Source organism: Lycium barbarum, chromosome 7 (genome assembly GCF_019175385.1).
Source record: "Lycium barbarum isolate Lr01 chromosome 7, ASM1917538v2, whole genome shotgun sequence".
Classification (NCBI taxonomy): domain Eukaryota; kingdom Viridiplantae; phylum Streptophyta; class Magnoliopsida; order Solanales; family Solanaceae; genus Lycium; species Lycium barbarum.
The window spans coordinates 2,864,088-2,876,862 of NC_083343.1; the positions used below are offsets into that span (position 1 = coordinate 2,864,088).

Sequence of the window (12,775 nt, forward strand, 5' to 3'; positions counted from 1 at the left end):
ATTGGTCATCAGACCGTTTATGATGGACCCACCAAATTTTAGGCCAATCAGAGCTGCCGACCGAAGTTCAAAAAATCTATGCATAGGAAAAACTCCGATAATCATGAATTTGTGTTTCATGACCCTGTAATGCCAATTATGGAAATAATCCATATTGCTCTACATCAAAGGACCTCTTTGTATATCTTCCTCCTCCTTCGATCATCTTGATACCTTAATATCAAATATCAATGACTTTCTCCATCCACAAAATTGATCCAAGATTTAAATTTGATATATTCAACCTTTAAAGTTCTTAGCATCGAACTCATTGTGCTTCCAAAATTATGGATTCGAACTTCAGTTCTGTTGAAATGTTTGTAGATTTTCACGTATATATCTATGCTCCATATCGGAAATCTGTTGACATATCAATTAAGGGATTGTTAATAAGAGTAAATTCCAAATAAAGAATTGTTAGAAGAAAACTCCTAACTGCTTGGAGTGTTGCCATTATACTCTCCTAAAGAGCAACACTTTTAGCAGGGAAATCATCAAAACGACCTAAACAAACAGGGAAGTCATCAAAATGACCTAACCAAACTCAAGATTCTCCCACTGATCTACTCTTAATCCTTAAAAGAACTCTATTTTGCAAGGCTTGTACACTACTTACATGACTTTTAACAAATAACCTCATCACTATATACAACTATACTGTCAATAGCCACACATTACACCAGATTTTGGGTGTCATAAAAACTCTAGAAGTACAAAACAAAAACCATGGTTAATAGGAAATGAAGAAAGTAAGAACTCATGCCAAAACTGAAGCACTGAAAACTTTTCAATAAGCATATAAAATCTCACAAATAATGTTGAAAATTTAGCCTGTAGAATGTTTCTATTTATATATTGACAAAAAATGAGAACAAAATGAGCAGCTGATTTTAAACTATAAGGGATCTGTACACTTGGCAAAATTACTTCAAGCTGATTCAAGAATACCCTCAACAAATTGATTGAGGCTCAAGACATGCAACTGAGACAAAAAAAGCATGGAGGATCACTAGAGTTCTCTTCAGGGGTAATGCGTTCCAAGCATTCGGCGTGGAAAGAATGTCCACATGGCAAAATAGCAACACTCGGGAAAACTGAAGGCTCAATATCGTCATAATATTCATCTTCATATTCATCAGGCATGTCAGAGATATCATTTTCGCATAGCGGACAAATGATTCCAGAGGAATGAAATGTTTCTTCTGGACCTGCAATTTACAAATTATTGGTCAGAAGTTGCACTAAAGCAGAAAACAGAATTTGCACTAAAGCAGCAAATTAACATGGTGCAGCACAAGGATTCATGTAATTGAAATCATATTGTTCGTTGTGCACATCCCAGAAAAACCAAGCAAATCAACTTTGCCACATAATCTATAGTATGACTGTGTATAGGATGTCTAACAATCAATAGCTTTAGGATTGCTTAGAATTCTGTAAAAAGCCTGCTAATCCTGTTTGCTTCAGGGGCGGAGCCAATGTAGTATTTACGGGTTCGGCAGAACACAATAACTTTGGCTCAAGCTCTATATTAATTTTAAAAAAATCATTTAATATGTATAAGTAATCTATTCAGAACCCAGTAAGCAAAAACGACTATAGTCAAGAACCCCTTAATTAAAAATCTTGGCTCCGCCTCTAGTTTGCTTAAGAATAAAATTAAGCTTTTTCCTATCCTAGATGGTGGTCTCTAAAAACCTCTTTACAAACACTGACTTGAACATTTACAAGTACAGATGACGAGAGAAAATCTTGGACATACCTTCCCACACAATATGATGAACGGGCTTGGGCTCTTCATGTCCTAAGTATGTCTCTCTAATTCTTGAAGGCTCCTTGGTACTTGTGGATGTTTTAGACTTCCCGATGGAGGCCGGAATCCTTGTCTTTCCCGCCAAAGCCTGGGGAGGAACCGATGTTTTCTGGGTCCCAGACCTTCTAACATATTGTTTAGATGGCTCAGATTGCCTTACAGAACTCTGGTTGAGGATCCTTTTCTGTGGAAGCTGTGAAGTTGGAGCCTTTTGAGATTTGGATTGAAGGACGGGAGCTTTGCTCTGTGTCTTTGTATGTCTAGCTGTTTCTGGTGATTGATGGATAGAAGTCTTGATGGGCGTTATTTCCTTTAGGACCTGAGGCGGAGCTGAAATCTTCTTGATTTTCTTAGGTACAGGCAAGGGTGGTCTTCTAGGAGCAGGCATATCTTTCACTTGGCTTGTCTTAGCTGTTTCTGATTCCAAATCTTTTTTTAACCTTGGCTTGATTTGCTGGACTTGGACTGTATCACCAGTAGTTAGTAATTAATGTTAGAAATCTCCTGAAGCAATAGTTGGAACAAAATACTCCAAATAATTTCATCCCCAGTTTTGCTCTATACTTGAAAAAAAAATTCAACGAAAAGATCCTTCTCAATTTAATCATAACAATTATGAGTATATGTAAACTCACCAAGTGAAATTGTTAGACGGATATAGATTATTTATATAATGAAAAAAAAAATGCAAATCAATGCTTAGAGACACCCTCAAGTACCATATCATTCATGTATCCCCTTAATATGAACTCTACTTTCTCTGAGTATGTTGCCTAGCACCAGACATGAACATTTCGGAGGATGAAAACGAAACATAAATCAAGACTGAATTATAGGAACATCTCTGTGTTTATCATTCTTATCCCAAAAAAGAAAAAAGAATGTCTCTGTTGATCGAGGAAAGCAAACGGATAGTATAAGGTCTCACAACCAAAGATATGGAAGTCAAACAAACTAAGAAGTCATAGTAGTGCCCTCACTAATAACAATTTCTCCCCTTTTACCTAAATCTTGCCCCCTTTTACATAAATCAAGACTGAATTATAGGAATATCTCTGTTTCTCCACTAGCACCTAAATGATGGTATGATTATAAATTTCAGCTGATTTCAAGGGATAATATATTCATGTAACTGCACAAAGAGTTTTAGCAAAAAAGAGAAGATGTCATCTGTAGTTAAAGGCTAACACCTTCATGCCGAAATGAACAAACAAGTAATTTGATAAAATAAAAAGTCATGCTTGACAAGAGCTAAGCTATAGTCAACTACACATGCTTTATCAAAGTATATTGCATGAGAGGAAAGAAAATTTACTCTTACCTTTTTGCTTTTCTGTATAAGTTTTTTTGGAAGAACTAATTGTAGGAGAGGAAAATGAACTTCTATTCTTTGTCTCAGCGCTACTCAACTCGCGTGTGCTTTCGGTTTCTGTTCCACACAAAGCTTTTGTGCTTAAAGCATGTGATGAATTCTTCTTTAGAATTTGGGCGTCCTTCTTGCTAGATCTCCCAACAGATAACACCGAAGTAGGAAGTGTTCCTTCTAACTGGTTTTCTTTAACTTCACTACATATGGAGCTTTTCATTTTACATTTCCGACTTAAAGGGCTGCCAACCATGTTCGATGGTTGGATGAACTTGAAATGCTTCGTTCAATGAAAAAGCTAATGTAAGCCCCAATCACCTCAGCAACAACAGCCCTCCAAGTTTTAATGGATCCACAACAGACTTGTTTCTTGCTGCTGCAATAACCACAACAACAGGTCACATATTGCTGAAATGTAAAACCATAGGGGTCGTTTGGTTGCTGGTCAGGAAGTGAATTATTCATGTATTAAACTAGTACCATGTTTGGTAGCATTTTAGTTGCTATGTATAAAATTCAGCACAACAAGTACGGTGTTTGGTTACCAGTTTACAATCCCGCACAACTAATACATGTATAAGTTACGAAGGAATCTATGTATTCTTTTATGCAGGGTAGAAGGTGGAATAACTAATACATGGATAACTAATCCCTGCATAACTCTAACCAGCAACCAAACAACCCTAATAGCATCTGCAGCACATGCATATTATTCATTGCTAACAGTCCAAACATAGATTATAAATGAATCAATTGCTCAAAAATTGTTCATAATAGGCACTAAGTTTTTCCCTTTATTAGATTACCCACCAAGTAATACTGTTACCAATTATTAAAACCAAAACTGCTACACACTGTGGGATTTCACTGGGTATGTTGTTGTTGTTGTTGTTGTTGCTACAAAGAAACAAAAGGTTGGCATAAAAACATTGCAAATTTTTATAGGACAGGTCTCTATTAACTATATCAACCAATAAATCATCTAGTTTATTACATCTAAAAAGGATCACTATCAAAACCTATGAGAATCAAACAGGACTTATATGGCTGTCTCTATTAACTATATCCACCAGTTAATCCTATTCTCAGATTATTACACTTACTTACAAGTTTACTGAAATACCCTTAACTCTTAATTAGAAATTAGTTTATATATATTAATAAAACTCAGGTAAAGAACAAAACAGGAACTTTAAAAAATAAGTAGGTAGTGAGTGGGAGTGGTGGAGGGGTGGGTGGTGTGAGGTGGGTGGTTGTGGGATGGGTGGTAACTGGTAAGGTGGGGGTGGGCGGTGGTGAGGGGTAGTGGGTGGCGGTGGTGGAGGAGTGGGTGGTTGGGGGATGAGGGTGGGGATAGTGGGTGGTAGGTGGGGGTGAGTGGTTGTGGGGTGGGGTTAGGGGGTGGTGAGGGGTAGTGGGTGGTGGTTGGGGTGGGTGGCAGAGGAGTGGGGTAGTTGGGAGTGGGGGTGGGGTGGGTGGTAGGGTGAAGGTGTGGTGGGAGTGAGTGGGTGGTAGGGTGAAGGTGTGGTGGGAGTGAGTGGCGGGGGTGAGGTGGGGGTGAGTGGTAGGGTGGGGTGGATGGTGGAGGGTGGGGTGGGGGTGAGTGGTAGCGTGGGGGTGGGGTGGGATGGATGGTGGAGGGTGGGGTATAATGGAGAAATGAAATATGTAACCACGGAAAAATCACCAAATCCTTGGGACTTTTCATGGTTATATAACCATGGGATGAACCACGGGTTTACAACACCATACCACATAATTTTAAGAACAATGAAAACAAACATGGTTTCATAGAGAACCATACATTAATGAACCACGGGAAACCACCATCCAAACAGGGGGTTAATACTGCCACAAATAACCAACAGGTTCACAGACAAAAAACATTCTCCTCGTCTTAATGTATAATATATGATTCAAATTCACATACAATTCATAACAACTACAAATAAAAGCTACAGTAACCTAACACACCCTTAAAAACACAAAACCTCAACTTTTTTGAAAAAATGAACATAGAAAACTTCAAGAAAGCCATATAGGTATCCAAAAATTACCACGAAACATCGAAAACTCAGACCATATATGAAAAACTCCCAAAAAAAAAAAAAAAAGAAGCAGAATAATACCAAAATCGACAGCATAATCAGTTCTTGATTTATCTAAAAATTTCAAAAATAGAAACTTTTTAAGAAAAAAGCCATATGGGTGTCTAAAAATACCAATAAACATCAAAAACTAAAATACCCAGACCACAATACTTAACACAATAATACCAAAATAAACAGCATAATAATCAGTTCTTGATTAATCTAAAAATTACAAAAATAGAAAAAAGAAGGTACCTTTTTGGAAAAAAAAAAAAACAAAAAAACATGTGTCTAAAAATCCAATAAACATCAAAAACTCAAATACCCATAATATAATACTTAGCAAATAATAGAATAATACCAAAATCAACAGCATAATCAGTTCTTGATTAATCTAAAAATTACAAAAATAGAAAAAAGAAGGTACCTTTTTGAAAAAAAAAAAAATATGAGTGTCTAAAAATCCAATAAACATCAAAAACTCAACAACAACAACAACAACAAGCCCAGTATAATCCCACCATGTGGGGTCTGGGGAGGGTAGAGTGTACGCAGACCTAACCCCCCACCTTGAAAGGTAGGGCGGCTGTTTCCGAAAGACCCTCGGCTCAAGAGAGGAAAACAAGAGGGGAAAACAAGACAAAAGGTCAGATATGACCAAGCATATCGAAAACAATATCAAAACAAGGAATAACAAAAGCGAGAAAGTCATGGTAGAACAGTCCGGAAAGAAAGGAGCATTAACTACTATAGATAAATAAGATAACCAAAGTACAACGGCCCAACAAATATAAGTAGCAATCAAATGGCAATAAACAAATGAGCAAAACATCAAAAACTCGAATACCCATAATATAATACTTAGCAAATAATAGAATAATACCAAAATCAACAGCATAATCAGTTCTTGATTAATCTAGAAAATTTAAGCAAGCCATATTGGGTGTCTAAAAATACCAAAATAAACATCAAAAACCAAATACAGAATATAATACTTGATAATTTCCCAAAAAAGATAGAATAATACCAAAATCATCAGTCCTTGATTAATATAATTTTTTTTTAAAAAAAAAAGGAAAAATAAGGTACCTTTTTGCAGACTGTTAAAGAGACTAAAAAGAGTAAAACTAACAACTATAAATAAAGACTAAAAAATTACAGTAACAAACCTTAAATACACAATAAACTCAATTTCTTTTAAATATAAACATAGAAAACTTCAAGAAAATATATATATATATATATATATATATATATATATATAGACTAATTCTTGATTTGGATGTATAACCAGTTTTGGATGTACAAATTACACACACACAAAAAAAAAAAATACAATAATACCATTATAAACAGCATAACAATCAGTTCTTGATTAATCTAAAAATTGCAAAAGTAGAAAAATTATTAAGAAAAAAGCCATATGTGTGTCTAAAAATACCAATAAACATCAAAAACTCAAATACCCATGATATAATACTTGAAAATTTCTCAAAAAAGTATAGAATAATACCAAAATCAACAATATAATCATTTCTTGATTAATCTAAAAATTTCAAAAATAGAAAAAAAGAAGGTACCTTTTTGCAGACTATTAAAGGGAGTGAAAAAAGTAATTAGGAGACACTAATTAAGCATTAAATATTGAAATCTTGAAGGGCGGTGGATTTACAAGAATGAAAAAAAAAAAAAAGAGTTTCAATTTCAAAAAAACAAAAAGGTTTATTTTTGGGGAAGAAAGAATGGTAAACTTGGCTTTTAAAGGTTTTGGTTGTGGGGTCCATTTTGCTTATTTTTAGGGGACATTTAATTATGTGAAAGTATATTTTAAGTTAACCTAACCGACCTAAAGAAACTAAAAGTAAATAAAATAAATACGAAAATAAAATTTCAAATTATCTGTCGTAGTTAATATAAATGATTATCTTAAATTATTCATCATTTTAGAAGTTTAACAAGTAAATAATTTTTTTTCTTCCATTTTGACACATAAATAGAGTGAATAATTAATAGAGAGAGATACAACATAGACATAAATAAGGGAAAAGTAATAAAATATCCATTCTAATTTTTATTTTTTAAGGAGTGTGTTAAAAAAAAAATATAGATAATTTGAGATGAAGGGAGTAGTTGGCATAAATCTCTTTTAGGTGTTAATTATATCTAGTAGGAAAAAGCTGGAATTTCTCTTTCTTTCTTTTTTCATTGTTGAAACGAAATGAAAAAATCCAACTAAGTAGCAAAGAGGAGTAGGTCACACAGAACCACCACGATAACCCAACCGTAAAATTAGCTTATTGACTTATTAGTAGTGGGCTATCGGATTAGCGGATGGGGAATGAATTAAAATTTTGTAGTTAACGGCTTATCGGTGCGGGGGTGGATTACACAATTTTCTTATTGGGCAAACCGTTAACCCGTTAAGAATTTATCATATTTATATTTTTACCCCTAAACATATAAAATATGTATTGTAAACCTAAAACACTAAAATCTAAAGCTAAAGCACTAAAGTGAAAAGTTTGAACCATCAGTAATTATCTTTGGTAAACTCTTCCATTAACCATAAATTATTATTATTATTATTATTATTATTATTATTATTTTGTGTTGGAAGTTACTATTGCAATAATTGTGGTTCCAGAGAAAGGTGGTGAAGTGATCACCATCGGAAGGGTTGAGATTAAACTTGTGAATTCTTAACTGTTAAGTCCTGTCCTGTGGCTATGGGGCTTAATTGACTTCCTAGTTGTTAAATTATGAATAAAACGTTTGTCTTTCAAGGCAAAAAAAAAAAATAGTAGTTACGTAATTTAACCGATACACCGCCCGATAACCGTCCGATAATTGCTAACCCGATACCGAACCAATCAATATCTTATCGGTTGGCTAGCGGATTAGTACTTTTAAAAGCCGATAACCATTAAGCCAAACCGTTAAACATAGTTATCCGCCCAATCCGCCGGATAAACAGCCCTAGAACCTATGTGATATTATAATGTGAATTGTGGTTTTTTGACCATTTTATTGTCTCTAGAGGGAAATTTTTAAAAAAATTAAGGATTACTTAAAAAAAAAAAAAAAAAAGGGAGCTAGAATCTCTGACAATTTATAATTAAAGAAAGTTCCAATTTTGTAATCTTAAACTGATAGACTTATAATCTCTCTTAGTTATTTTTATCATAAGGTTTATTAAACAGATTTTGGTTATTTTTTCGTGATAATTATTAGGATTACATTATTTTTGTATCAATCAAGTTGCAAATAAACCTACTATGTATGCTTAGTGATATTTTTTTAATAATAACTATGTTATAAAATAAAAGCAGTGCAATAAATTAAAGTAGCAAAAATGAGAGAGAGACTGAGAGAGAGTGTGAGAGAAACAGAAAGTAGTAATAAGAGAGAGTGTGAGAGAAACAGAAAGTAGTAATAAACTTTCTTTCCCTTTTTGAGGTATCTCTATTATATTCCATCTAAGGCTATATTTATAAGCCTACAAAACTTGGGGAAATATACATACTACAGTGGTGTAACTTGGGGAAATATACATGCTACAGTGGTGTGGCCCCTACATGGGCATCCACTATTATTTACAACACTCCCCCTTAGATGTCCATTAATAGATGACGTGCCTCGTTAAAACCTTATTAGAAAAAAAAACCCGTGGGAAAAAGTCCTAATGAAGGAAAAAGAGTACACATATCTAGTAATATGCTTTGAGAGCTGCCTCATTAAAAACTTTGCCAGGAAAACCCAAATGGGACAAAACCTTGGTAAAGGGAAAAAGAGTACAATGCGTATTTGCTCCCCCTGATTAAAGCATCACATAATTCTTGACGATGATGTAACAAATCTTGTATACCAACTTATCATATCTTGAGATTGACAGAGCTTTTATCAGATCTGTCAAATGATCATTTGACGAATTGGTTGATGATCTGCATCTTCCTTTCTCAGATAGAGTTGCATCATCGCAGTATAATATTGTTGCAATCAGGACAAGTACATCATGACTTGCTTCATAATCTGTTGTTGTCTTTCTATGATTTGACTGTCATGACAATAATCCTTCATGGAAATAGATAACACATCTGGATTGAATTCTTATGTCGATCAGATGAATGCCCTGTATGTCCAAAACACTTGACAATATTGGTTAGAACAAATACATTCATGTCAGGGCTTTCATTTGCAATATGCAGTTGATCTATTTCAATAACTCCATGTTGGAGTAAATTATATCATGCATGTAGTTATAGCAAGATATATAAATGCATCAACTGCACAAATATATGGTACTTCAGGACCATTTCAATTTTCCCATTTCAGCAGATATAATCAAGTGCTTTTGGAAACTCTTCAAGAGCTCCAATAATATTCAAGTCATCAACTTGCATAATAATATGAAAGGTTCTGATTATCATATAGAGACAAAGGTAAACATGATCTTATTTGTACCCTTCGTCAATAAATATTCATTAAGGCGATTTCAGTACATCAGCCTTAATTCATTTAATCCATTTAAGGATTATAAACAAGTTTCCCAAGAATTTGTATATGCTTCAGGCATTTTGAATCCTTCAGAAATTTTCATATAAATTTTGTCAAGTAAGCCATATAGGCTGTGACAACTTCCATCATTATAAATAATGTGACATTTTCTGATGTTTGGACTGCTGGCCCAATGAACATTACGTTTACCAAGATGCATCATTTTACTTGGTAATTATTTCTACATCAACATGCTTTAAGAGACGTAGAAATCAAATCCTCACAACCTTATACAATATTGCGCGCTATATAGTATCAAAATATTGTCAACAAGATATCATGTTGTATCGGTTCGCAATTCGACATAACTTACTGAGATCTCATCACTTCATTATTTTCAGGTACCTGAACCTCGCATAAGGTTTCATGAAATGTTATGTCGTCGGCTCTTCAAGAGCACTTTGCCTCCTTATTATGATCATTTGCTCCTCCCTTTTTTCAAGGATTATTATATTTGGAACCGATTGGTCTACTATGCTCCATGCATGTTGTAGACTCTGTCCTTCAGGGAAATTAGGAGCATTTTGCAGATAAAATATGAAATAGTTGGGTCAGCAAATGCTTCCAGCATTTGACTTGAATTATCTGAGGATCAAACTGATGATAATTCACAACATATTTCTTAGCTGCTTATTCTCTCCCCTTTATTTTAGTGACATATGTCCCCATTTTCTTTGGGAAAATCCATCTGTGTGCATATGGTGTATCCATTAATCATGTACCGCACATCAAATGCTAAAAGATGGAAATGTCTAGTTCCTGACCCTGAACCAAATATGAGGGGAGAATTTATCAAAATTTATTGATCTGAAACATACAAGTGTTGTTGTATGCAATATATCATATCTCAGACCAACATCTGAAACTCTGTTCTCATAAGCAATGGTTTAGCTGTATTATGAAGGCATCTAATGCCAAACCAACTTAGATATAAACCAGCATTATCAAGATGATTGTCTTGATTACATATTCTGAAAATTGTGCTTCCAACTCAATCATTTTGAGCAAGCAACTTCGTAAATGTCAAACTGCCAGTTGACAATAAACATACATGTGACCGTCTCATAGATGCATCTATTTAAGACATCACATTGCAGGTGAAGGGGCCCACATTCACCTTTTATATTTTTCAGAATTTTGGGGATTCAGTCCCAACATTAGCTGGTGTAATCAACTTATCATGAGAACAAGCAACACAAACAAATTCTTGAAGAATCTTCTAGTTCTTTAATATGTTTTTAATACTCAATTAGCACATCAGATTTAAATCAGGACGATCAAAATGATCTTGTCAACTGATAAAATTATCTGTACCCGCAAACTTCAAGTTTACCATGACAAGTGCTATTTCTTTTAATAAACTTCTGGTTTACTATTGCATGAAATTTTATATCAATAAACTTCTGGTTTATCGTTGTATGTGATCTCATCATGCTTGGGTAACATTTCACTTGTGTATTTCTTACCCATAGTAACTTGAAGATATTTAATATTCCGATCATTTGTAGTCTCAATATGATAACCATTTTTATTGTTAGTAAACTTCAGGTCTACTACAGTGTTCTAATCGTACCAATTAAGATCTACGATGAAGGGTATTATCATATATAACATCTTTAAGAGACTTCAATTTATTTATCGTAATCAGATATTATTTGGACATTGCTAGTGTCATGATACTTGTAAATAAATAATTAGCTCTTCTGGAGCCTTTGATCATTAATTTCTATTACCAAATATTTCTTAAATACTTCTGGTACCATGAAAGCAAATTTCGACACTACTGGTGTCACGAAATAAATATTGAATTTTAAACTTCAATATTTCAAACATCTCCTTCAGGGAGATTCATCATTAACTGAGTATTTTGTATCTAAGCTCAAACACATAATAATCAAATCCTTCATAAAGAGATACATTAATTGTTATTTCCTTCAAGGAAATCAATAAAAACTAACCATAATGTATTAATGTGGTTAGAGGAGAAAGCATTCTACTCTGCTTCCTTTTGCCTTAGAATGATACTTTAATATGTTTCGACGTACGACAGGTACGTGTAGCAATGTTTGAATTTCATACCACAAAAATATAACATCTACATTCCTTGTATTTTATCCCTCCAGGAGATAAGTTGTGGTATTTGTTCATTCACTACGGGGAATGAAACCTGATTATTTAAATGTGCTTGAAACACGACGCTCATCAATAGCTCGTTATTTTGCTCAAACACAAGAAGACATTGCTTCAGAGTATTTCTCAGATATTTTGGTAATTCTTTCTGCTTCAGGAGTAAAGTTTCAGAGTTTTACTGCTTCGGGAGTAAAGTTTCAAGTTTACCACTTCGGGAGTAAAGTTTAAAGGTTGACTAATTCAGGAGTAAATTTCTGAATTCTACTACTTCGGGAGTAGATTTCAGAGTTGTACTATTTCAGGAGTAGAATTAAAAGCCTTACTACTTCCGGAGTAAAATACATAGGCTTACTACTTCTGGAGTAGAATTCAAAGTTTGCTACTCGTGGAGCAAAATTATGAGTTTAGTACTTCGGGAGAAAAGCATATAATATTCAGAATATTTCTTCTCAATTATTCTATCTCTTCTGGAGATGGATCATGATATTTTCACAATCAAATGCACGTTTATATTTATAGGCTTTACTACATATTATCACATTCACTTCAGGGAATGAATCTATATTTATAGCTTATATCAAAAGTTCTCATTCTTCAAAATGGAACACAATCATCTGAACGTGCAGGCCTTAAGCATATCAAATTGTGATAGCTTAGAATTTCTTTTAAGATATTGGTACTTCACGAGCAAATCGAGGCATACATACAATTTATAGAATCTTTCTCTAACATATCTTCACTTGTTGCCAGTACAAGCCTATGAAAATATTATCACTTCTAGTG

At 34.0% G+C, this 12,775-nt stretch overlaps 1 protein-coding gene across 4 annotated transcripts; it reads right to left on the reverse strand.

The window, feature by feature from the left end:
* Positions 1–811: 811 nt before the first annotated feature.
* On the reverse strand, positions 812–7,043 carry LOC132602911 (uncharacterized). Of its 4 annotated transcripts, none has more exons than XM_060315721.1 (4): positions 6,889–7,043; positions 3,174–3,594; positions 1,802–2,317; positions 812–1,247 (listed from the first exon to the last, which is right to left on the reverse strand). In XM_060315721.1, exons 2-4 carry the CDS (start codon positions 3,469–3,471, stop codon positions 1,009–1,011), a joined length of 1,053 nt encoding a protein of 350 aa, XP_060171704.1. In that variant the 5' UTR covers positions 3,472–3,594; positions 6,889–7,043; the 3' UTR covers positions 812–1,008. The 4 variants fall into 4 exon arrangements, with proteins under 4 accessions (XP_060171704.1, XP_060171707.1, XP_060171706.1 ...); XM_060315724.1 differs by having other exon boundaries at positions 3,174–3,591; positions 6,889–7,010; XM_060315723.1 differs by lacking the exon at positions 6,889–7,043 and adding an exon at positions 6,192–6,346.
* Positions 7,044–12,775: the final 5,732 nt, after the last annotated feature.